Below are 26,657 nucleotides of genomic sequence, written 5' to 3' on the forward strand. Positions count from 1 at the left end.
GTGGGATGGAGAGGAGGGGGCTGGAGAGAACAAGGGGTAGATGGGGCTGGAGAGAACAGGGTACAGAGGGGGCTGGAGAGAACAAGGGGTAGAGGGGGCTGGAGAGAACAGGGTGCAGAGGGGGCTGGAGAGAACAAGGGGTAGAGGGGGCTGGAGAGAACAGGGTGCAGAAGGGGCTGGAGAGAACAAGGGGTAGAGGGGGCTGGAGAGAACAGGGTGCAGAGGGGGCTGGAGAGAACAGGGTGCAGAGGGGACTGGAAAGAACAGTGGGATGAAGAGGAGGGGGCTGGAGAGAACAAGGGGTAGATGGGGCTGGAGAGAACAGGGTACAGAGGGGGCTGGAGAGAACAAGGGGCAGAGGGGGCTGGAGAGAACAGGGTGCAGAGGGGGCTGGAGAGAACAAGGGGTAGAGGGGGCTGGAGAGAACAGGGTGCAGAGGGGGCTGGAGAGAACAGGGTGCAGAGGGGACTGGAAAGAACAGTGGGATGGAGAGGAGGAGGCTGGAGAGAACAGGGTACAGAGGGGGCTGGAGAGAACAGGGTACAGAGGGGGCTGGAGAGAACAAGGGGTAGATGAGGCTGGAGAGAACAGGGTACAGAGGGGGCTGGAGAGAACAAGGGGTAGAGGGGGCTGGAGAGAACAGGGTGCAGAGGGGGCTGGAGAGAACAAGGGGTAGAGGGGGCTGGAGAGAACAGGGTGCAGAGGGGGCTGGAGAGAACAAGGGGCAGAGGGGGCTGGAGAGAACAGGGTGCAGAGGGGGCTGGAGAGAACAAGGGGCAGAGGGGGCTGGAGAGAACAAGGGGCAGAGGGGACTGGAAAGAACAGTGGGATGGAGAGGAGGGGGCTGGAGAGAACAAGGGGTAGATGTGGCTGGAGAGAACAGGGTGCAGAGGTGGCTGGAGAGAACAAGGGGTAGAGGGGGCTGGAGAGAACAGGGTGCAGAGGGGGCTGGAGAGAACAGGGTGCAGAGGGGACTGGAAAGAACAGTGGGATGGAGAGGAGGGGGCTGGAGAGAACAAGGGGTAGATGGGGCTGGAGAGAACAGGGTGCAGAGGGGGCTGGAGAGAACAAGGGGTAGAGGGGGCTGGAGAGAACAGGGTGCAGAGGGGGCTGGAGAGAACAGGGTGCAGAGGGGACTGGAAAGAACAGTGGGATGGAGAGGAGGGGGCTGGAGAGAACAAGGGGTAGATGGGGCTGGAGAGAACAGGGTACAGAGGGGGCTGGAGAGAACAAGGGGTAGAGGGGGCTGGAGAGAACAGGGTGCAGAGGGGGCTGGAGAGAACAAGGGGCAGAGGGGGCTGGAGAGAACAGGGTGCAGAGGGGGCTGGAGAGAACAAGGGGTAGAGGGGGCTGGAGAGAACAGGGTGCAGAGGGGGCTGGAGAGAACAGGGTGCAGAGGGGACTGGAAAGAACAGTGGGATGGAGAGGAGGGGGCTGGAGAGAACAAGGGGTAGATGGGGCTGGAGAGAACAGGGTACAGAGGGGGCTGAAGAGAACAAGGGGCAGAGGGGGCTGGAGAGAACAGGGTGCAGAGGGGGCTGGAGAGAACAAGGGGTAGAGGGGGCTGGAGAGAACAGGGTGCAGAGGGGGCTGGAGAGAACAGGGTGCAGAGGGGACTGGAAAGAACAGTGGGATGGAGAGGAGGGGGCTGGAGAGAACAAGGGGTAGATGGGGCTGGAGAGAACAGGGTACAGAGGGGGCTGGAGAGAACAAGGGGTAGAGGGGGCTGGAGAGAACAGGGTGCAGAGGGGGCTGGAGAGAACAAGGGGTAGAGGGGGCTGGAGAGAACAGGGTACAGAGGGGGCTGGAGAGAACAAGGGGTAGAGGGGGCTGGAGAGAACAGGGTGCAGAGGGGGCTGGAGAGAACAAGGGGCAGAGGGGGCTGGAGAGAACAGGGTGCAGAGGGGGCTGGAGAGAACAAGGGGCAGAAGGGGCTGGAGAGAACAAGGGGCAGAGGGGACTGGAAAGAACAGTGGGATGGAGAGGAGGGGGCTGGAGAGAACAAGGGGCAGAGGGGGCTGGAGAGAACAGGGTGCAGAGGGGGCTGGAGAGAACAAGGGGTAGAGGGGGCTGGAGAGAACAGGGTGCAGAGGGGGCTGGAGAGAACAGGGTGCAGAGGGGACTGGAAAGAACAGTGGGATGGAGAGGAGGAGGCTGGAGAGAACAGGGTACAGAGGGGGCTGGAGAGAACAGGGTACAGAGGGGGCTGGAGAGAACAAGGGGTAGATGAGGCTGGAGAGAACAGGGTACAGAGGGGGCTGGAGAGAACAAGGGGTAGAGGGGGCTGGAGAGAACAGGGTGCAGAGGGGGCTGGAGAGAACAAGGGGTAGAGGGGGCTGGAGAGAACAGGGTGCAGAGGGGGCTGGAGAGAACAAGGGGCAGAGGGGGCTGGAGAGAACAGGGTGCAGAGGGGGCTGGAGAGAACAAGGGGCAGAGGGGGCTGGAGAGAACAAGGGGCAGAGGGGACTGGAAAGAACAGTGGGATGGAGAGGAGGGGGCTGGAGAGAACAAGGGGTAGATGTGGCTGGAGAGAACAGGGTGCAGAGGTGGCTGGAGAGAACAAGGGGTAGAGGGGGCTGGAGAGAACAGGGTGCAGAGGGGGCTGGAGAGAACAGGGTGCAGAGGGGACTGGAAAGAACAGTGGGATGGAGAGGAGGGGGCTGGAGAGAACAAGGGGTAGATGGGGCTGGAGAGAACAGGGTGCAGAGGGGGCTGGAGAGAACAGGGTGCAGAGGGGACTGGAAAGAACAGTGGGATGGAGAGGAGGGGGCTGGAGAGAACAAGGGGTAGATGGGGCTGGAGAGAACAGGGTACAGAGGGGGCTGAAGAGAACAAGGGGCAGAGGGGGCTGGAGAGAACAGGGTGCAGAGGGGGCTGGAGAGAACAAGGGGTAGAGGGGGCTGGAGAGAACAGAGTGCAGAGGGGGCTGGAGAGAACAGGGTGCAGAGGGGACTGGAAAGAACAGTGGGATGGAGAGGAGGGGGCTGGAGAGAACAAGGGGTAGATGGGGCTGGAGAGAACAGGGTACAGAGGGGGCTGGAGAGAACAAGGGGTAGAGGGGGCTGGAGAGAACAGGGTGCAGAGGGGGCTGGAGAGAACAAGGGGTAGAGGGGGCTGGAGAGAACAGGGTGCAGAGGGGGCTGGAGAGAACAAGGGGCAGAGGGGGCTGGAGAGAACAGGGTGCAGAGGGGGCTGGAGAGAACAAGGGGCAGAAGGGGCTGGAGAGAACAAGGGGCAGAGGGGACTGGAAAGAACAGTGGGATGGAGAGGAGGGGGCTGGAGAGAACAAGGGGCAGAGGGGGCTGGAGAGAACAGGGTGCAGAGGGGGCTGGAGAGAACAAGGGGTAGAGGGGGCTGGAGAGAACAGGGTGCAGAGGGGGCTGGAGAGAACAGGGTGCAGAGGGGACTGGAAAGAACAGTGGGATGGAGAGGAGGAGGCTGGAGAGAACAGGGTACAGAGGGGGCTGGAGAGAACAGGGTACAGAGGGGGCTGGAGAGAACAAGGGGTAGATGAGGCTGGAGAGAACAGGGTACAGAGGGGGCTGGAGAGAACAAGGGGTAGAGGGGGCTGGAGAGAACAGGGTGCAGAGGGGGCTGGAGAGAACAAGGGGTAGAGGGGGCTGGAGAGAACAGGGTGCAGAGGGGGCTGGAGAGAACAAGGGGCAGAGGGGGCTGGAGAGAACAGGGTGCAGAGGGGGCTGGAGAGAACAAGGGGCAGAGGGGGCTGGAGAGAACAAGGGGCAGAGGGGACTGGAAAGAACAGTGGGATGGAGAGGAGGGGGCTGGAGAGAACAAGGGGTAGATGTGGCTGGAGAGAACAGGGTGCAGAGGTGGCTGGAGAGAACAAGGGGTAGAGGGGGCTGGAGAGAACAGGGTGCAGAGGGGGCTGGAGAGAACAGGGTGCAGAGGGGACTGGAAAGAACAGTGGGATGGAGAGGAGGGGGCTGGAGAGAACAAGGGGTAGATGTGGCTGGAGAGAACAGGGTGCAGAGGTGGCTGGAGAGAACAAGGGGTAGAGGGGGCTGGAGAGAACAGGGTGCAGAGGGGGCTGGAGAGAACAGGGTGCAGAGGGGACTGGAAAGAACAGTGGGATGGAGAGGAGGGGGCTGGAGAGAACAAGGGGTAGATGGGGCTGGAGAGAACAGGGTGCAGAGGGGGCTGGAGAGAACAAGGGGTAGAGGGGGCTGGAGAGAACAGGGTGCAGAGGGGGCTGGAGAGAACAGGGTGCAGAGGGGACTGGAAAGAACAGTGGGATGGAGAGGAGGGGGCTGGAGAGAACAAGGGGTAGATGGGGCTGGAGAGAACAGGGTACAGAGGGGGCTGGAGAGAACAAGGGGTAGAGGGGGCTGGAGAGAACAGGGTGCAGAGGGGGCTGGAGAGAACAAGGGGCAGAGGGGGCTGGAGAGAACAGGGTGCAGAGGGGGCTGGAGAGAACAAGGGGTAGAGGGGGCTGGAGAGAACAGGGTGCAGAGGGGGCTGGAGAGAACAGGGTGCAGAGGGGACTGGAAAGAACAGTGGGATGGAGAGGAGGGGGCTGGAGAGAACAAGGGGTAGATGGGGCTGGAGAGAACAGGGTACAGAGGGGGCTGAAGAGAACAAGGGGCAGAGGGGGCTGGAGAGAACAGGGTGCAGAGGGGGCTGGAGAGAACAAGGGGTAGAGGGGGCTGGAGAGAACAGGGTGCAGAGGGGGCTGGAGAGAACAGGGTGCAGAGGGGACTGGAAAGAACAGTGGGATGGAGAGGAGGGGGCTGGAGAGAACAAGGGGTAGATGGGGCTGGAGAGAACAGGGTACAGAGGGGGCTGGAGAGAACAAGGGGTAGAGGGGGCTGGAGAGAACAGGGTGCAGAGGGGGCTGGAGAGAACAAGGGGTAGAGGGGGCTGGAGAGAACAGGGTGCAGAGGGGGCTGGAGAGAACAAGGGGTAGAGGGGGCTGGAGAGAACAGGGTGCAGAGGGGGCTGGAGAGAACAAGGGGCAGAGGGGGCTGGAGAGAACAGGGTGCAGAGGGGGCTGGAGAGAACAAGGGGCAGAGGGGGCTGGAGAGAACAAGGGGCAGAGGGGACTGGAAAGAACAGTGGGATGGAGAGGAGGGGGCTGGAGAGAACAAGGGGTAGATGTGGCTGGAGAGAACAGGGTGCAGAGGTGGCTGGAGAGAACAAGGGGTAGAGGGGGCTGGAGAGAACAGGGTGCAGAGGGGGCTGGAGAGAACAAGGGGCAGAGGGGGCTGGAGAGAACAGGGTGCAGAGGGGGCTGGAGAGAACAAGGGGCAGAGGGGACTGGAGAGAACAAGGGGCAGAGGGGACTGGAAAGAACAGTGGGATGGAGAGGAGGGGGCTGGAGAGAACAAGGGGTAGATGTGGCTGGAGAGAACAGGGTGCAGAGGTGGCTGGAGAGAACAAGGGGTAGAGGGGGCTGGAGAGAACAGGGTGCAGAGGGGGCTGGAGAGAACAAGGGGCAGAGGGGGCTGGAGAGATCAGGGCAGAGGGGGCTGGAGAGAACAAGGGGTAGAGGGGGCTGGAGAGAACAGGGTGCAGAGGGGGCTGGAGAGAACAAGGGGCAGAGTGGGCTGGAGAGAACAGGGTGCAGAGGGGGCTGGAGAGAACAGGGTGCAGAGGGGGCCGGAGATGCAGCCAAGATTGGAGGAACTCATAGTATTGGCTCACATCCAGGGCCTGATTAAGGGCTCAGGCCACCCTAGGCTAATATGCTTGTACCACCCACTCGCCTTCCATGTCAGGCTAATAAGTCGTAGGTAATAATGAACTTCTCCTTAGTTTACAATCCAGCTTCGTTTACCACCCTACCAATGTTTATGTTCCTGTGTTTTTCGAAGCTCAGCTCCACTTGTCTTTTTAAAAGGGTCACGGCAATCTTTTCACTCATTTCATTTTCATTGAAATCAGAACTGTATAGCAGAATGGAGGCATGAACAAGCGCTACTGAGGGTGACGATGTGAAGGGGAGGGGACGGTCACACCTGTACCTGTCGCCATCCTTGTTTCTCCTACTCATTTATCCACAAACGTCCGACCAAGGGTGTCTCATTGTTTTCATCCTTTACCATGGGAATAAGTCAAGATTAAAAATGTACTACATTTTTCTTTATATTTTGGAGAACAACTTTTCTGTCGTATTTTAAAATGAATTTCAGTTTATACCTCTTCCTGTCACTATTGTGCACCCCAAAGACATTGTGCCCCCTAAATCCTTGCGCCCTATAATGCAACCTAGTCATTCTGTTGGATAATCAGTTCCTGATCCCATCTGACTACACTGCAGTGGAATCTATGGAACCTCTATGGAATCTATAGAACCTCATAAATAAATTATGGTGATACTATTAGATATAGGTAAAATACTCAAGTACACTACATGTGTGCTTATAATGTTGATAAAGCTATTAGCATAACATATGTCAATTAGACTACTCACCCAAACTCTGTGTCTGATTAGGGAAAGTTAATTCCTACAAAAACTGCAAAAAGTCTATCCCTGCAAACAAAACATAGCAAATATAGCAGAACTATTGGTTAGATAGAAACGTGCCAATGAACACTTAGAGCTAGATTTATAAAACTGCGTGTTTGAAGAAGTGGAGATGTTGTCTGTAGCAACCAATCAGAATCTAGTTAACTGGTTGCTATAGGCAACATCTCCACTTTTTCAAACCCGCAGTTTAGTAAATATTCCCCTTAATTTATAAGCATCTTGGAGCCAGCACGTAATGGGTAGAAATCCTGTAGCTTTCTTGTTAGACTAAAAACAGCAGAATGTGATTCTGGTATAAAAAATATAAGCACTGGACTTTATTCCAACCTTTTTTTAGTAGTAGAAGAGAAAAAAAAAAAGAAGTTTGTTCGATGTGGTACATTAAGTTCTCCCTTGATTTCTATTTTGTATTAAATGTCTTTTGGTTTAAAAATTAAACCAAAAGACATTTAACACAAAATCGAAAGCACGGAGAACTTAGTGCACCACCACGAACAAACCTTTTTCTTTCTCTTCTTCTGCTACTGAAATCAGTTTAGTTGTTGCACCCCGTATCCAAGAAATGAGCAATAACTCCAAAATTGGAAAATAGGGCAAAACAACTCCCAACAATTGGTGCAACAGGAAAACCTTTATTCTCTTCTTCCAATCTTTTCTTATATTTGTTTTGTGTTCCTCTAAACATAAACAAAATTGTTGTTCCAACATAGATTTGCACATTTGTAAGTCCAAGAAATAGAAATATTTTTTAACTAGACTATGGATGACAAATTGAAGACTAGATTAAATTCCGCTAACAGTCATTTAGCTCCTTGTTTCTGGGTGTACCCGATTCCTGTATCTGCTGTATCTACACCTGATAAACTATGAGGATCAAGGCAATTGAGGAGACGTGAGTGCCTGACCTGTCTTCACTCCGTGCTTGTCGCTGTGCATCCTACTACAGTTTTTGATGACTGGTCGCCGTTTTGCGGACATTAATATATTGTACAGAATAAAAGTCCTGGCAGGCCTCTCATGCTGTTTACGGTATTTTACTTTTGAGATAAGGCAGATTTTACATTTATGGACTGGCACTCACAAATGTAAAATCTTTAACACATTTGTACTATTTTAATTTCCCCACATTTTTTTATTCCAAAATCATACCCATGTCAGTCCTTTTTTTTCATAGAGCTTTCCCGACTTGTAATGTGAGCGTGACATATACAGAACGGATATTGTTTCCGCAGATCAGAGGTGACCTAATTTGTCCAATTGGCAATGTAGCAAGGTATGGAAAACGGCTCTAAACAAGTGTATTTCTTGTTTCTGATATGCTAGAACAGGATTTTGCAAATCTTTTTGTCTTCAACACCAACAACCTACTAGACAAGCCTGTAAATGTGTAATTTTATATCCCATGTGCTCATATTTTCTGGTCAATTAACCTCGTCCATGGGTTTGCTTGAAAGAATTGGTAGTTAGCAAAAAAACTGACACAAAATAGATAAAGGATATCAAATTTTGCTAAAGCAATTTCCCATCTGCCCCTGAACACTGATTTCTTAGTAATATGTTAGTTCCAGACACTAAACTTAAATGATTCTGTCGCTGACACTAATAAACCTCATTGTACCATTCACTGGAATATATTCTGTTGGGATGACTAAAATTATATTACTAGTGTTGTTCTAATTAGAACAGCATAAAGTTTTTTGTTTTAGAATAACAGAAGATCCTGACATTGCTGCAAAACTTGACAGGGCAGCTAAATATAAAGTATAGGTTATTTAATACCAAAGTGGAAAAAATGTAAGTGTCCAGTTATCCATAAGAACCAGACTCTTGTTTGCATTGTCTAACTGGCTCTAGACCAATGCATTGACTAAAAGCTCTAGATCAATGCATTGTCTAACTGGCTCTAGACCAATGCATTGCCTAACTGGCTCTAGACCAGCTCATTGTCTACCTGGCTCTAGATCAATGCATTGTCTAACTGGCTCTAGACCAATGCATTGTCTAAGTGGCTCTAGATCAATGCATTGTTTAACTGGCTCTAGACAAATGCATTGTCTAACTGGCTCTAGATCAATGCATTGTCTAAGTGGCTCTAGACCAATGCATTGTCGAACTGGCTCTAGACCAATGCATTGCCTAACTGGCTCTAGACCAATGCATTTTTTAACTGGCTCTAGACAAATGCATTGTCTAACTGGCTCTAGATCAATGCATTGTCTAAGTGGCTCTAGACCAATGCATTGTCTAACTGGCTCTAGACAAATGCATTGTTTAACTGGCTCTAGACAAATGCATTGTTTAACTGGCTCTAGATCAATACATTGTCTAACTGGCTCTAGACCAATGCATTGTCGAACTGGCTCTAGATCAGTGGAAGCTAATTACTGTGGTGTTACACGAATTACATAGGCTGAGGCCCAGTCTCTGCCACCTCTGAGAAGGCCATTCGGAGGGTCTACCCGTTAATCCAGGAATGCCCCAAGATACGCAATTTCCTCCCCTGGAATGGGTACGCATCACAAAACGGCATTTGCATTTCAGTAATTTGCCCTTTTTGTCCTTCAGGCATCGGACACTTTTCAACGTACTGAATGTTAATGGATAAAACTAAAGTGCCTCTATAGTGGTTAATAATCTACAATTTATTGTGAAGAAATAAAGTGGGTGCTCTAGAAAACAGGAAATTCTTGGGGATAGAAGATGTTTTTCAGACAGTATTTGCATGAACAGATGCGTTCGTACTTTCAGTTCCTGTAAAGACAATAATCACTTGCAGAGTCTAGGCAGAGCTGTAAGGCTTATAACGTAGCTAGCAGGCATCCTATTCAGTCGCTGACCTTCCTCATACCAAAACATTGCATAAGCTTGGAAATTCCCAGGCAGTTACTCCTGCCAAGAAATGAGTCTGAACTGCATTGTAACTAAAAAGGAGAGATATACAGAATTTAAAAGGGCATTGTTTATTTGATGTCTTTATTATTTCCTAAACAGGCTTATTATTGCAGCTATCATCTGAACATACCCAAGGGCAGCACGGTGGCGTAGTGGTTACCACTTCTGCCTTACAGCACTGGGGTCATGAGTTCAATTCCCGACCATGGCCTTATCTGTGTGGAGTTTGTATGTTCTCCCTGTGTTTGCGTGGGTTTCCTCCGGGTGCTCCGGTTTCCTCCCACACTCCAAAAACATACTGGTAGGTTAATTGGCTGTTAACAAATTGACCCTAGTGTGTGTGTGTATTTTAGGGAATTTAGACTGTAAGCCCCAATGGGGCAGGAACTTATGTGAGTTCTCTGGACAGCGCTGCGGAATTAGTGGCGCTATATAAATAAATGGTGATGATGATGATGAGTCCCACAGTGTACAGTCCTCAACACGTTTTATTCTGTATATTAGTATGTTACTGAACATTGCAGTGTAATACAATATGCAGAACATAAAAAGTGTCATTTATTAAAACAGTGAATAAATATTCTGTTATGAAATTTGGCCTCTATGTGTTTTATATATATATATATATATATATATATATATATATATATATATATATATATATATATCTATCAAGTTAGGGGTCAGAAATTGTAATGGGAATATAAGTGGCTGTCAAACCTATGGAGTACCCGGAATAGGATGAATAATTATTGTGATTAATAATTGAGCAAATTAAACATCCATTGATGTAAAAACAGCTTATCTGTCAGGATATTTTTCCCACCAAAACCATACAAGTCCACGGGAGTTTCCAGATTAGCAGGAGGAAACTTTCATGACTTCATCAGGAGGTAGTGAGTTGATAACTGGCCCGGTTTATATAGTCTATTCCAGGCCCGGGGCTAGCATGTCTGGCTCCCCCCTACAAAAAATTAATTTGCTCATACAATAATGCTTTTCTTGTTTTAAAACAAATCAGATAATAAACTTTCAAATTAATTTGGTGAGAAGTATAGAAGTGAAAAAAATGCCCCCTTCATCACACTGCACACCCTTTTATCATCACACTGCGCCCCCTATTTCCTCACACTTTTGTCCCTTCATCACACTGTGCCCCCATCATCATCACACTCTGCTCCCTTCATCATTATAAAGTGCTCTCCAACATCATCCCATTGTGCCCTTCTTCATTATCACACTGTTTCACCCCTTTATCATCGCACTGCCCCCCCTTCGTTATCATACTTTCCCATTCCTCCTGCATCATCACACTGTTACCCTCCTTTATCATCACATTGTGTCACCCCCTTTATCATCACACTGTCCCCCCTGCATTATCACACTGCCCCCCACCTGCGTTATCACACTGTTCCCCCCACACCGCATTATCACACTGTCCCCTCTTTTTTTACTTACCATGCTGTGGTCTCTTCATTTTCTGTTTTCTTATTTTCATTGCTACTCCCTATGAGGCTCCTCAGTGACAGTGTCGGGACTTGATGATGTCACAGCCGACACTGTCACTGAGCAGCCGCGGCTGGACATTTTAGTGCCCTGGGCGAAACAGAACACTGGTGCCCCCCCCCCCCCCCCCCACTTCCCCACAATGTACCTTTATGGGAGTAGATGCTGCTTCTCAGCGGTTAAGCATTGCCGGTGTCTTCCGCCTGCTGGTGTCTTATGCTCTGTTGCTGCTTAGACAGATCCTGGAATGTTGGGGTCCTGTTTGGAAAATAGATTGTTATTACTCACCTCCTGGAAAGTTGAACACTGAGTGAAGAATCTAGGTCTCCCTCCCCACAACCAGACAGACATTAAATCAGTAGCTTTTTCTGTTTAAAAACAGGCCTCCTTCCAACAAATCAGCTCCAAAATTTAATTAATAGCACTTACAGTTAATGTCTATTTCCCTCCATACAGCCCCAACATCGAATTAACAATACCCATGTTTAATAAAAAAAAAGCCTCCTCCAGTCCCGACATTAAATTAATAACATTCCCATTTAATAAACAAATATACTCCATGCAACAACCCATACATTAAATTAGTTCCCATCTAATTAATAGACATACTTCACCCCTCACCAGCCCCCACCATTAAATTAATAGCATCCCCATTTAATAAACCAAATTATTCCTCATCATATCCAACTTTAAATTAAAAGCCTCCATATTTGCCAAACAGACTCTCACCAGCCTCAACATAAAATTATTAACATTTCCATTTAATACAAATGCCTATTTCCCCCACCAGCCACACAATGATATTATGGCTTACAAATGTTCCCATATTTAATAGTAATTATTATTATATAATTAATATATTTATTATATAATTCATATTTTACTGATTTTTTACATTACTTATGTTTTCATAGTAAGCATCATATATTTATTTACTCCAAACCCCTGCATCTCCCTCTGTTCTCTCCAGACCTTCCCCCCCACCTCTGGACTCCCTCCTCACCAGACCCCTCACTCCTTCTCTCCAGACTCCCCCATTCACTTCATACACCTTCCTCTCCAGCTCTCGCTCATGTCCTCTGCAGACTTCTCACCCCATTCTCTCCAGACACCCTCCTCACCAGTCCCTGCAGTATTTTACTTACCTGAACTTCTCTTCTTCTTTCTGTGATCTTTTTCCTGTGTCCTTCTTCCTTCTGTGTCGGCTCCTCGTCCCCTGTGTTCTGACAGCGTCCTGACGTCATTATTTGTATGTCAGGACACTGCAGGAGCAGGAAGCCGGCACTCTGGGCAGTCGCACCGTCCTCATTACGGCTACGGCTGGCAGACTTTACCCCTGGGAGGCAAACACACAGCATTGGCCCATAAGTAGCAGCCCATCCTTAAAGGGTAGTTTTCAGTACAATATATATTTATCAATATAAAAAGCCTCCTTCCTGTGATGTTAGAACAAAATGGTCTATGAGAATGCAAATTAGGGTGTTATGACTCTGTTGGTGAAATACCTTCTAAATTAGGTTTTTGTTACCCTGTCCTAACTTTTCACCAGTATGACTTACAAACATAATTTTACCTCCACACAACAGGTCATAAGTTCCCCGTCATCCTCATACCACACATGCCTCTGGTAAGTATGATATTGGAGAAAATTATATGATATTTTCCTGTGACCCTATTCATATAGGACCGGGAGGAACCAACTTCCGTGTCATGTTACCTCCTCTGCACAATTCTGGGAGGTCACGCTGAGCAGTCTAAACAGAGGAGGAGGAGTGTCTCCTTTCTCTGCATTGCAAAGGCTGCAGGCTCCATCTGTAAAGATATGTGGGGGAGATTCGAGTGGCATGTGGGGATGTCTGATGGCCACGTACGGTTCATGTGGGAAGATCTGATGGCAAGTGTGGAGGCCTCATGGGCATGTAATGGGCATGTTGGGAGATTTGATGGCATGTGGGGAGACTTGATGGCATGTGAGGAGGTTTGATGGGCATGTAAGGGTGAGTCTGATGAAATGTGGGGATATCATAAGGACATGTAAGAAGGTGTGATGTCATGTGATCATGTAAGGGGTATATGAAGAGGTCTGAGGGGCATGGCTCTTGATGGTATCTTTAGATATTTATTGGCTCAGTCTCTGACTGGTTGGCCATCCTTGGCCTAGATTTTAGGGGATTCTGGCGGGGCCACCCTCCTGAGGCACTCAATTTGCTCTTTGCTTCACTGTACATGTACCGAGCCCCTAGCATGCTCTGAAGGCCAATGTAGGGGACTTTCTGAGTGTGTGTAGGGGACAGAACAGTAAAAGCAATTCCACCAGTTAACTCATTTATCCCAACTGCTAGGAAGTTATGAGGAATGTCCCCACTCACCAAGGTGAACATGAAGCTTTATGTGAGTGCGCCACCACTTGTCATGATTACATGAGGGACAATGTTTGGATATATAGAGGGTGATATTGAATACAGACAGGAACAAAACTTTCCTCATTATGATCACAACCACATGTACATATTCATCATCATCATCATCAGTTATTTATATAGCGCCAACATATTCCGTAGCGCTTTACAATTGGGGACAAATGTAATAAACTAATAAACAAACTGGGTAAAACAGACAAAAAGGTGAGAAGGCCCTGCTCGCAAGCTTACAATCTATGGGAATATATTTTGAATGTAAAGGCTATAAGGGGAGGGAGTGGTCACACTGGCACTGGGGCAGATAAGGAGGATTGAAACACCTACACAGGCAGCAGGAGGGAGGGGGGTCAGGCAGGGAGGCACGTCCCCCTTTCACACCTGGGGACTAAGCAGGGTCAGTGAGAGTCCAGCTAGGAAGATCAAGTGGGGGAGGTTAAGAACTTGTTAGGGTAGGGACAGGAAGAGAAGGGCTAGTATAGAGTGGAGATTCACACACCCCCACCCCAAAAATGCATATATATAAAAATGAAAAAAAAATCTGATTAATTTTGTGGTTTTTGGCATTAAATGGAGAACAATGGCATGTGGGTATGCAATTTACAGGTGTTGTCTTTAAATTAATATTGTCTCTTTATTTTATTCTGTCACAGCGGTATGGTGGGGGCAAGCAGCACACAGGGTATAGCTATGGGGAGGGGGGATGCCAGCAGCAGTACATAATCACCCCGGAAATGCTGCCTTCTGCCCGGCTCCAATTTTTAACGGTTGGGCCTCTACGCACGGCGTACCATAGAGAAACAGGGGCCTGTGGGCACCAGATGCAGGCTTCAGGGGGTGTGTTTGCGGTGCCCACATGGTGGGCAGAACACGCCCCAGAAATTTTGAGGAATTGGCAAATGGAAAAGAACCTTGCGAACAGCTTTCCTGCATTTGTTGTTGATTTTAAATAAAACTGTTACCAATATTTACGCCAACACCAGCCTATGCAGTTTTATTTCAGTAAAAGGGTTTCTCCTGCTGGACGCCAACGTGTAGGTATATCCTCCCTTAAGAGAACGAGTTAGTCTTGTATAAATGTATTTCTACACAGTGCCTCATTTCTTAGCACTCTCCTCTGTCACTTGTCAGGTAGATGGACCATACAAACACACTAAACAAACCAACTGCACAAAACAAACTGAAACTATGTAAAAAAAAAAACAAGTTTTGCAAAAATGACAGGTTCACTTTAAAAGCTCAATAAAACATTGAAATATTAGTTGCATTAGTTTGCCTATTAAATTGCAAATACTCAAAAATATCTTTCCTCATTCCTGATGAATTATAGTAAGTCACACCAAATCATACAGCTCAATATCACTAGTGTTATGTATAACTATTTTTATTTAGTAACAATACAAAGCTCTAGCTAAGATAAATACTCCTCTCAGACAGTTCACATCCTCCCATATCCCTCCGCCTACCTCTCCTACACGTCTGTTATTTTTATGTTTTAGCTCAATCACGTCAGACCTGTTCTACTGAGACAGGGAGAGAAACACAGAGATATTGCTGCGTGGTTAGTGGACTGAAAGTGAGTAGAACCCTGAGCTTCATTCTGTTCTCACCAACGTTCTGCTGCATTGTATACAGGGTTGTCATTGTTTCTTTTTCCTGTTGTTTTCTTTTCACCTTTTTCCTAGTTTGTGTTTTAAAGGAAGGACATGGTGTATGAGACAGTTTACTAGGGGGATTGTTATGGGAGGTTTTTTTTTTGTTTTCTGTGAAATGTGATCAAAGGGACTGTGGAATGATTGCTGGTGTCAGACGGGGCGGTTTGGCATTTCACACACACAACAGTCTCTAGAGTATACAGAGAATGGTTGTGCAGAACAAAATACATCCAGTAAGCAGCAGTTCTGTGTTTTTAATGAAACATCATTGGAAAATGGCCAGACTGGTTCAAGTTGAGAGGAAAATGACGGTAACTCCAATAACCACGCGTTACAACTGTGCTATGCGGAGGAGTATCTCTGAACGCACGGCAGGTCGAACCTTGAAGTGGATGGTCTACAGCAGCAGAAGAGCACACCGGGTTCCACTCTTGTGAGCTAAGAACAGGAAACTGAAGTTACACATACATACCCCAGACATGGCCATACATTCCAGGCGTCACTGAAGACAACGAGTGGCAGGGGACACTGCAAGGGACCAACTCCATACAGGTGGCCAAACCCAGTCCTCAAGGGCTACCAACACAGGCCATGATTTCTGTTTGTAGAAACAGGTGGGATAATTACTGGTAGATTAACTCACCAATGCATGATTAAAGAATTCCTAAACACATGAACTGTTGTTAGCTCTTGAGGACCGAGTTCAGGCACTTCTGCCTTTACAGAATTTCGGTTCCTGAGCAATTACAGATTTTATCCGTACCCTGTGTGATATATTATAACGCAGGGCGCTGGTATTTATTCTTTAATGTTTATAGTTTCAACCCTTCCTGGGCCATTGTACAGAAAGAGGGTATAGCCTCATTTTAATCATTTTGGGCAGAGATTGAAATTCTGCAAGCAGGAGCTTGCAATCAAAGCCAAACGATGACATCTATGTGTACAGCGCTGAGACGTTTTAAATGAAACTCTACATAATCAAGCGAAAATCCTGGGATTCCTTCTACGGCGCTGAAACCATCATGATGACCGGTGATGGTCAAACCGGAAGCGGATACACAGCTCTTATATCTGGCTTCTGTGTAAGAGTGGAGCAGTAGAATGGGATTTGCTAAGTCCTAGTAAATATTGCGCAGGGACCATGATCAGCAAACAGATGTTGAGCCCTTTGGTTGGAGAGCCATCAGTGTGGGCTTTGTAATGATTCTTATATCTATGTTGGTAAAGCATCCTGTCGAGACGCACTGCTGCAATAACCTAATGACTATCTCTCTTTTGTAAATACATTGAATAGATCGTCATCACCATTTATTTATATAGCGCCACTGATTTCGCAGCGCTGTACAGAGAACTCATTCACATCAGTCCCTGCCCCATTGGAGCTTATATTCTAAATTCCCTAACATACACACCGACAGAGAGAGAGAGAGAGAGACTTGGTCAGTTTTGATAGCAGCCAATTAACCTACTAGTAATTTTTTGTAGTGTGGGAGGAAACCGGAGCACCCGGAGGAAACCCACGCAAACACGGGGAGAACATATAAACTCCACACAGATAAGGCCATGGTCGGGAATCAAACTCATGACCCCAGCAATGTGAGGAAGAAGTGCTAACCACTTAGCCACCGTACTGCCCAACAGATCATTTTTAACATGAAATATAGAATGCCTGGCAACTGTCAGTCAAAAAACCCCCCCAAAAAAATCAAAGATGCTAGCAATGAATGAATCACTTAATTTAAATCCCTTACCTACAATCATTTTCAGATACACTAAAGGTGTGTATTTACTCTAGCTTGCTCATCCTCCCAATCAGGTTAGGAGAACATTTTCTAGCCTGGTGACCAGACTGATTTCTGCTATATGCTGGCTAGTCAACAATATTTTTTAAAAAAAATTCATTAGGGTATAAAAGTGAATTTTTCTGCGACCGATGATTCTTTCTCGTGGTATAATTTTTAAATAAACAGACTTTTTATAACAGCAATGAAAGATAAATTAGACAAAAAGTGAAAAAAAAAAAAGTTTTCCATGATGGTTAACTCTTTCAAAAACTATTTGTATACCAGTTCTCCCAGCTCTCTTTTTCTTTTATTTCTTTTTGTTTTTTTAAATCATGAGAGCAAATGTGAGGTCTTTAAACCCAGAATATCTCTCCTTGAAAAGGATTATGGGATACAGGATGCAGAAACGATCGAGCGATCCACAACTGTTGATAATTCCTGTGTGCCGTGTTTGTACAGAGCACAGGTTTAAAGCCCATGTTAAAGGGTTAATCTCTAACCTAAAAAAAAACAAAATGGTAGGGTTCGCCAAGAGGGAGATGAAAAAATGAAAAGTTGATAGGATGGCAGATCTTGTTAGTATCATATTTATTAAAACATTAAAATCAAATTGTTTATGTTACAAATCAACTTCATCAAAACATGACATATCATACATTTCTAGATATTCAATATGATATGTCTCTTTATGGATTGTATAAAGTGCCTGGCCAGTACACTTGAAAGATAACAATGAAAAACCTAATAAAACACATGTGTTGTAAATAAAAAAAACTATCCGCTTTTGAACAGACTGGAGTATTATATAAAGGAGCAATCCCTTATATAATTGCTCCCTTATATAATACTCCAGGAAAAAAAGAAGTTCTCTGCAGTTCTAATCCGTTCTTTCCATATGTGTCCATTTATAGTTTTGTTTAAATTTAAAGTTAGAATGAGAAAAGCAGTCTAACCTACATACAGGCTGGTAAATAATCTTTTCCTCAGATGTCACTTTTAAAGACCACAGTGCTATTTCTGGTGTTAACGGGATCATTTAAGGAGGTGCCGGGTCAACAATGTGTTTTATTAAGGCTTTTAAATTATAGAGGCGGTGCCTCCTTATATGATCCCTTTAACACCAGAAATAATACTGTCATTTTTAAAAGTGACGTCATTTACAACTGATGAAATGTTATCGCATCGGAATTGTTGCAAATCAATTTACTAAACATTCTGTTTTACAACTGTGTAGGAAAACAGACGGTCGTCTAATCCGTTTTGGAGGTAAGTCTTATCGGGTTTGTGGTAGTCGCTATAACTTACCCAATCTATCTAGGACACCTAAGTTAGTTTCCAGCTGCTGCAGTGTATAGTGTACAGTGGCACACACTATTGCATAGTTTGTCATTTGGACATCATTATCAGGCATGCTGGTAAATGTGATCTGAGGAACACCGTGCACACAAGCTGAATGCGCTCATCTTCCCATAACGCCAACAAGCACAATTCATGTCATAAGTGATTCAGGATTGGCTGGTGTGTTTGGTTTAGAGCATTAATGTATTGTTGGACATCACGTTCCTTCAAGACCTTAAAAGATTCCTTTTTTTGTTTAATATAACTTTTCTCTTCACTCTATTTTATTTACTTTTACCTCCTAGCTTTACAAAATGAAGCCAGTCAGCACAATAAAGACTGATAATGGGAATGCCTCTTGTGAGACTCCAGAGGGAACCGTAATAAACATCAACATTAATCAGCGCTCGGCCTTGGATGGTCTGCTGGATACCATCCGGACCGTCAGGACCACGAAAAAATCTGCTACAGACACACAGCCGTCCAGTGGGACCACTGCTGGAGAACGTCTAGGACTTGGGGTGAGGAGTCTAACTTTAGATTTCATATTTTTCTGACTTGTTATATGTAATTAAAATGTTATATGGGGTGATTTTAGAAGATGAACCTCTGTGGATACACTGTTATTCTTTCTGTGGGTTTTGGACATTCGTAAAGAAACATCTCTCATCCTATAGAGCAGTGATGATGATCATTTTCAGAGATTTTGTTTTTTTAAGAGGTTCCTGCAGTATTTTATGTTTCTAGAATTACAGGTTTTGAAGACTCCTGATCCTTGCATTTTGATCCCCGACATCCAAAGTCGTGACCTTGACTAATAACTAATTAAGAAATCCAATATCCTCACCATTCAAAAGGTTTATATTTTATCCAAAATCGTCACCAAAGGTTCTAAATGATGGTCCTTAGGGTTGTTTAACATTACTAAAGAGGCATTACAGAACCCTGTCCCATTGTGCACATTCAAAGGGCCAATATGTGGGTAAGGTGGTTTATACAGCAAGTCCCAGTCATGGCCTGCTTCAAATTTCCAAAGAAATATATAACTGGAGAGAAAGAGCTGTTTTATCCATTTTTGTACCCAAATGCATATATTTACTTTTAGATGGCCAGAACTGTTTCTTTAAAATATTAATGACAACTAAAGGCAATCCCGGAAACTGTTGTTGAGTTGTAAAGTTATTGATGGGCTACAGGTCATTAAGCAATGTGCATGGTTTTCATGCTATGGTTATGGGGATGTCTGTACTGCAGCTATGGTACTCCTGTTATTATATTACTGGAAGCCTCATTGCCAGTATATTACTGTTAGCAAATGCCCAGTTGACTGTATTGCAAGAGACTGTAATATACATGTCTTATGTGGTACATAGTACGGGTATTAATCCCTGCATGTACAAATGCCCTTCCAGACTTTTTACATTTTTGAACCTTTAAGTGGTAAAATCACTATATATGATCAACTTGATTGAAATATTACATGTGAAATTGAACACAATGGTTTTCCCCTTGTTACAGGTCTCCTTGATCAGTTTGGGTTGTATCAGTGTCATGCTGGCTGTTATTCTCTGTGTTGTACAGCCATCACTAACCATTTTCTATTATGGGACCTACTTTTGGATAGGCTTTCCGGTAAGTAGTGGCTATAAAGTTACATTCCTCCTCCTTACATTGATAAACTTCCAGATCATTGAATACCGGTGGTAATTGTTTTCACCATTACCACAAATCCGACGACAAGGAGGTCTACAAATAATAGCCGAATGTAGCAAAACCCGATTCCAATTTAAGCAGATTTACCTTAAAAGAGACTGTGCAGATCTCTGATGGGACCTCTAGGCTGTCCGCAAGTTATTCCGAATGTAGAGGTGTCCGTCAGTACAGTTTGACGTCATTGCGACATATGTCAATGTTAATTTAAAGTGGCAATGTCGGGACCATGCAGGTTAAGTGTTTAAACACTTAACTTGTGATGTCGGAACCGCGCAGATTTTTTTTTTTTTTGCTGTACTCTGAAAATTCCAATATTTGGTTTTACCTGTTTTCTATTTTCTTATAGTTCATTGTATCTGGAGCACTGAATGTTGTGTCATACAGATATCCAATAGCATGCTGGGTAAGTGCTTTGCCTTTTTACTTTCTTGTTTGACTATCCTTTTGTGTAGATTCCGTCATTAAAATCTCTGCAGGAGAAACACGCAGCAGAATACAGCGAATAAGAGCTAGGGAGGTTGCTTGAATGTTATTAATTGGTTGTGGCACTTTGTTTTTTGTTTCCTTGCACTTCATTTGTATTGATTTGATTCTTTTTTCTATTGTAATCTTTTCTTGGTAACAATTCTTTTAGATAGTAGTTTTAAACATCATTTCATTTTTGTTTGCATTAGTTATTTATTGTTTTGCTCTAGTTTTGGTAAACGATGCTGGCTTTCCAGACATTGTGGGTAGTCCCAGTATAGAGGATGAGAGCCAGAGCAGGCAGTGCCATGTCCTACTTGCAAATCTGGGATAGGGTAAAGACTTCCAACTGCTTTTTCTGAACTGTCTCTGGCTACAAACTCTGCCATACCATGATGTCGGGCTCTGTGGCGCTTGGGCAGTCATAACCTGGTTGAAGGTTCTCCTGCAGTTTTGATTGCTCCAGCATCTGCCTTGGTGGTTCTAGTTTGGTAATATTTTATAGAGGAAGCTTTGTAAGGCAGATGTGGAAGAGCATAACAGATTCACCTCGTTTGGCATGGGCTCAGTGGCAACTGCAGGGGTTCCTGTCTGCAGTGGGATGGCTAATTACAGGGGCACAAGGAACCTCTAAAAAACGAGGATTTCAAGGACAAAACCTGGAGATTGCAGTCATCTATGAGTGTCGCTACCAGCCCGGGGGATAGGTTCCTCCTGCTTCATCTGCATACCTCAACTAGCCTTGGACACCGTCATACAGTAAATGAGTTAGTGCATATTGCAGTCTCAGTATCTTTGTGTCCCTTTACAGTGAGTTGGCAGATGGAATAATGTCTCTGCAAATAACGGTTTGCATTCTCTTTTATGAGAATGCAAACATTCACATTTTAGTGAACAGGATCCGTGCTGTTGTCCATTTAGGCAGAACACATCCGCATCGCTCACCCTCAATAATTTGGATGTCACAGAGTCTCTATAATGATGTTCACACATCTGACTATTTATATCTGGTTAGAGAACACTGATCATGCCTATGGGGCACATATGAGCTCCCTCAGACTCCCCCGCGACATCCTGGGTACTGTTAAATGGGTTCCAATAGACATGTACACATGGCTACAATTCTATTGTATTAAACAATAACTACATTGATAACACAAAGTAAAAACATAACATTAATACTGCACAGAGTAGCATAAACATATGGAGGCACTTGTCCTGCTTGGGAGTCCCAAATCACTCAGTCCTACTGACCAATGTGAAAGCAGTCCAGCTCAGGTGTCACACTGGGCATAAACTGGTGCAAAGACCTTCAGATGGGTACATACCTTCCAGGGATCAGCACTTCCATAAGCCTGTTATGGCAGTCTAAGTCAGCAAGACCAAAATACCCAGACAGCCCTTGACCAAATACAACTGACAACCTCACACCAACTTGGACTGCCTTCCTTGCCCAGGGTTTTGGACCTTTAAACTCTTCCTTTTTCCCTTGATCCATCCCTGTCTTGGAAATAGGGTGTAAGGATTCACTGGCTGTCTGTCCCATTTGGGGAAGAAGCTGAACAGGAAAGCTTACTGAAATGACCATAGTAACCAAAACAAACCAGAAATAAGCTTCATGACACTACATATGATTATATATGGGCCTATGTGAACATAAATATGTTTCATTTAACTGTGCATACAAATGGTAATCACCATGTACATAAGATCTCTTGAAAATACTCCCCTCCCGGCATACATGAGATAAATTAAGCTAGTTGAGATAATCTAAATAACTCATCTGATCACAAGACTGTTTTCCAGGAGTTAGAGTCATGTGACATATTTGCATATGCTAACACCACACTGTGCTTTTAATGCTTAGAAATGTTTCTCTTTCATTCACACAGAAGATCCTCGCCTTCATCGGTCTCTTGGTCAGCTTTGGTGTTTCTATTGCGGGCATGGTCCTTACCGTTAGTGATATCCGTTATTTTTGGTGGGATGATATTTCTTCTATCTGTGACAAGCTTCGCTATGGAACAAATGACTACTATGGCTATAGAGTGACAAGACCTCCCAGAGACTATTATGACTCAGACTGGGATATGAGCAGATGCAAGAATGGACTCCAGAGTTATCAGGTGGGAAATGTGGAGTGTGTGTGTGGTTAGTGCTTGTTATGCTGCAATCTCCGTCTGTCTGTAAATATCATTTATATTTTACTTTGCTAACCTTGGATGTGTATAGATAGTGCTGGAATGAGCACTATTGCTAAACTGCAAAACTGTTTAAATTCAAGCATCTCCCTTACTATACTTGTCCACCAGGAGCTCCTCCATTTTTTTATTTACTACCATGGAGAAGACTTTTTTTGGGCTGCAGGGAAGTGTACAATTACTTTAATTTACTTTTTTTTTTTTTAATTTCTCATTTGCTGTAACTGTGTTCTCTAGCAGAACAAAGCTGTATGTAGTGTGGGTAAAAACACTGCTTGCGCTTCTATGACGCTCCCTCCTCTTCATTTAAATTGATCCCAGAGGGGTCTCCTGGTCAGTGACCGCAGAGACGAGCAATCAATTCCGTTACTTCTAGTTTACCGGATCTCACTGCAGGAGGAACTGCAGCAGCAAGGAGAACAGCCCCTGTCTCTTCCGACGACCAGTTGAAATGGAACTTGCAGTGGTCCACCATGGCTGCAAAGTCCTGAATTAGAAGATACTGCAGGACCTCTGGTGACCAGTGCAATGGTCAAGTGGGGGCTACTATTGAGGTAAGCCCCGCACTAGGGACTAACAGGGCCGGGCAACCTGTCTTGATGGACAGCGCCATATTTGGACTGTCCCAACAGGGTAAGTTGCCTTTCCCCCTTAGTAGCGCCTTCTCCAACATGAGATTTTGCTTACTGGATACCCCACCAGAACTCACAGACTACTGATCACCTCTGTGGTGTGAGCATAACTTTATATCCAAAGTAGCCAGCTTTGGACAAAAAGTTTTAGAATTTGGTAAAAGTATAGTCTGAGGACCAGGTTGTAGCCTAATATAACTGGTCAACTGTGGCCCACAGGAGGGAGTGCACACTCCGCTCCTTTCTCTCCTCTTCTGGTATACTGCGTGACCCCCCCCTGCATTGAGAGTTTTGAATGAACCATGCAACAGGTTACTACCACGTTATAGACATTGGAGAGACAGGTAAATCGTGGTTAGTGGAGTGAATCTCCCACATGATCACAAATGTCCCCAAAGATTTCCTCATTCTCTTCTGTCCTCTCTTCTCTACAGAAACTAGTGTATGGCTTGATAATTATGTCCTTGGTTATGATGATCTGTGGTCTCTGCATATCTATCATTGGTCTGGGCTGCAGACTGAAAGTTTTCTGTTGTGGCCGCATCTTTGAGGTAAGTGACATCACATCATTACTATTCTATATGTTACTATATTGTACTTTGTTTGGCTCATTTATTCTTTAACTGCTTTTTAAAGTTTTCAAAATTTGTGTCCTTTCACATTTTCCTAATGACCATATTACCTTATGATGCCATTCTTAAAGAAGAATTTAGCCCTCTACTCCAGGCTCCCCATCTAGGGAATAGGATGGTAGTAAACCGACCTCCTTCCATTACGTTATTTCTGCTTATATAAACAAATAACCTTATTGGACACTTACTGATACCAACCAATCAAGGGCTGAAACTCTTCTTTAAAACCTTTAATTTGTCTGTGCCCTCGGTACTTATGGCACCTGGATAAATCTGCATTTATTATTGAAATTTGCTTGAGTGCTATTCTGCTTTAAGGCTTTGTCCTAATCTTCATTTAAGTCTAACATAAATATATAGCCATTTATGGGCCTGATTCATTATTTATGTTGTGGTTCACTGACCAATGAGACATGTGACACTTGGGCAGGTCTGGTAACACACGGACAAATATTTTCTAACCAGGAGAACACAGAGCTCTGCAGCCTGATCATTAAAACATTCTGTAGATGGGAAGAGGAAATGTTATTTCCCTGTCACTGCTCTGGTAGTTGTGAACTACTTCTTTACACTGATTTTACTGTCTGGAAGCTGAGCCGTATTTGCAGAAGTCCAAACATTTTCCAATATTCCTCTGTTCTGCCAGCATCTATGTGTATCTAGAGGGCTGTTCTGAAAACATTTCTTGGTTTAATAGACCTATTGGATGAGTAGGTGCATGCGAGTATTTCAGTGCAAACTACCACTTATTTTTTTGATGGGCCTTTCATTACCCTTTACGGCAAATAAATATAAACACAATTTCAAATAACCTTAGTTTTGCTATGGTAAGATAATGTTACATACATTTGCTTTTATTTTACAGAAGCCTGTTGAAGAGAAAGATGAACCTCTGGTATCACCAAATCCTGCTGGTCAAATACTCACCATCTAGAGAGGATGATCTTCTAGGCACCTATTCTGTCACTTTTATATTATCCATGAAATCACATCATTTTACTATTAATAGGGCTTCTGGCATTTTGAAATGAATAAATGGGGCATCAATGTGATCTGATGTTTGTATTCTGGGTTAAAGCCTTCTAATGGGGGAATATGGCTCTTGGCAAACCAAGTCACATTGGAGCCCAACACATGTTATTAAAGACCAGAATATAATACACCTATGACACCAGTAGATAATACTCAACTTTTCCTTTTGACAATTGTTATCCAACGACACTTGCCTGGGCTAAGTCGATTATCTGGAGTTAAAAGTGTTTCTTTGATGTCTGTTAAAAATTCAGGTTATTACAATTGTGAAATAAGTGTGAAAAGCATGAAAACTCTAATAAGCATTTATGAGTAGACTTATAAACAGTATATCCCTATCTTTGGTAGGTTCTTACATCAGAATTTGCCAAAGTTGACAAAGTCTTCCACAGTTACAGTACTCCCATGATTGCCTTCATTCCTGACATTACTCACCAGCTGCTCTGGTTGCAACTTTTAGCAAGCTGAGGAAAACAGCCTGTCCAATAAATAGGAAGTCAAAATAAAATGATTTTGTATTTGACTGATTCGTCGTAACCTAAACACATCCTCCTGTAAAGCAGAAATCAAAGTTGAAACAGTTGGTAATGAAATTTGGAGGGAGGAGAGCTCAGGGTGTGTCTGTCAGTGTTACGGACCGTCTGTATTAAAGCCAATCTGAGTTGTTGTATTGTTTTTTCAGTTAAATGGATGCATTCTAAGGAATCCTCTAACTGTTATCCCCTGTACTGTGGAATATAAGAATTGGATATGTGGCCTTGATATAGCAAAGTTGTGTGCCTTTACTTTTAAATTCTTTGACTTCTAATATCCTTTATAGCTCACAGAAAGAAGTTCATTATCAAATATATCACTCACAATATTGTAGCTTTTTCAGTGCTTTGTTCCTTCCTAGTGGTTATTTGATCCCAGCTGCTATCTACAGTACTATGGAATGTATTTTAATCCCAAAATATGTAGAGGTTCCATTGGTCACATGTAAATGCCTTATGCATTATAAAATCGACCAAATTATACATTTATGATGTTAAAGAAAATTATATTTAAATGCAGTTAATCAAATATATATTTTAATAGTAAATTGTAGAATGTAAATAATTATCTTTCCAGATAAAATATGTAATGTATGTGTTAGTGTTACAAGGATAACTGGTTGTGGACAGTTCTCAAACTGAGGGACAAAGGGATTCCAATGAAGAATCTCCCAGAGTGCTGAGCAGTGAGCTATAACCATAGAATCAGCCCAGATGGAAACCTAGATGAATGGGCAATCAGGAAATTGAAATGATGGGATTGTCATTTTTTATTAAACCACTCCTTTCTTTGAACGACTCTGCTCAAATAATTTTTCTTTGCATTCAGAATTGAAGTATGATGATATGTATCACAGGCACATGTTTTTTGTCAATACATTTTTTTTAAAACTTTTTAATTTTCCTGGCTCTTTTGGTATGCATATTCAATTATTGTTCTAATAATGCACGTGCGGTACCGGAGATACCGAGGGCACATTCAACATGGGTAGTAGAACATCTTGAGCAGGAAGAGCTAAGGCTGGGTACACACTACACTGATTTCAGCCAATTATTGGGCCAATCAGATGATAAACGACTGATTGGCCCGATATCACTGTAGTGTGTACCCTGGAACGATGAACAATCATCGTTCCAAAGCACAGATCATCGTTTGAGATGATTGGCTATACTGTTTAAAAATGTCTTTCAGTTATATACAATGTCTGTTCAATTCTGCAGTGTGTATGCACTGTGCAGAAATGGAACGATAATCTAGCTTTTTACCTGACGTTTGACAGCTGGTGTCCGGGGTCCGGAAGCTATCCATGCTTTGTGAGGTGCAGGTAGGGTTAATGCTGCCCTGTGTGCTGGTCTGTGCTGCGTGGATA

The 26,657-nt window shown here is 44.7% G+C and overlaps 1 protein-coding gene across 1 annotated transcript; it reads left to right on the forward strand.

Moving 5' to 3' along the window:
- Window positions 1-14,759: 14,759 nt before the first annotated feature.
- LOC142095263 (transmembrane protein 176B-like) lies at window positions 14,760-26,082 on the forward strand. Its single transcript, XM_075178196.1, has 7 exons — window positions 14,760-14,878; window positions 18,385-18,600; window positions 19,598-19,711; window positions 20,139-20,195; window positions 22,150-22,383; window positions 23,525-23,641; window positions 24,588-26,082. The coding sequence occupies exons 2-7, from the start codon at window positions 18,394-18,396 to the stop codon at window positions 24,654-24,656; spliced, it is 798 nt and encodes a 265-aa protein (XP_075034297.1). The 5' UTR covers window positions 14,760-14,878; window positions 18,385-18,393; the 3' UTR covers window positions 24,657-26,082.
- The last annotated feature ends 575 nt before the right edge of the window (window positions 26,083-26,657 follow it).

The sequence above is a fragment of the Mixophyes fleayi genome, chromosome 6, assembly GCF_038048845.1.
Source record: "Mixophyes fleayi isolate aMixFle1 chromosome 6, aMixFle1.hap1, whole genome shotgun sequence".
Taxonomy (NCBI): Eukaryota; Metazoa; Chordata; class Amphibia; order Anura; family Limnodynastidae; genus Mixophyes; species Mixophyes fleayi.

Bases quoted from the DNA above. Each gene is read 5' to 3' on its own strand.
- LOC142095263 (XM_075178196.1), top strand. From the start codon at position 18,394: ATGAAGCCAGTCAGCACAATAAAGACTGATAATGGGAATGCCTCTTGT. The intron at 18,601-19,597 runs GTGAGGAGTCTA...CCCTTGTTACAG, and splicing joins GAGAACGTCTAGGACTTGGG to GTCTCCTTGATCAGTTTGGG. The intron at 20,196-22,149 runs GTAAGTGCTTTG...TCATTCACACAG, and splicing joins GATATCCAATAGCATGCTGG to AAGATCCTCGCCTTCATCGG.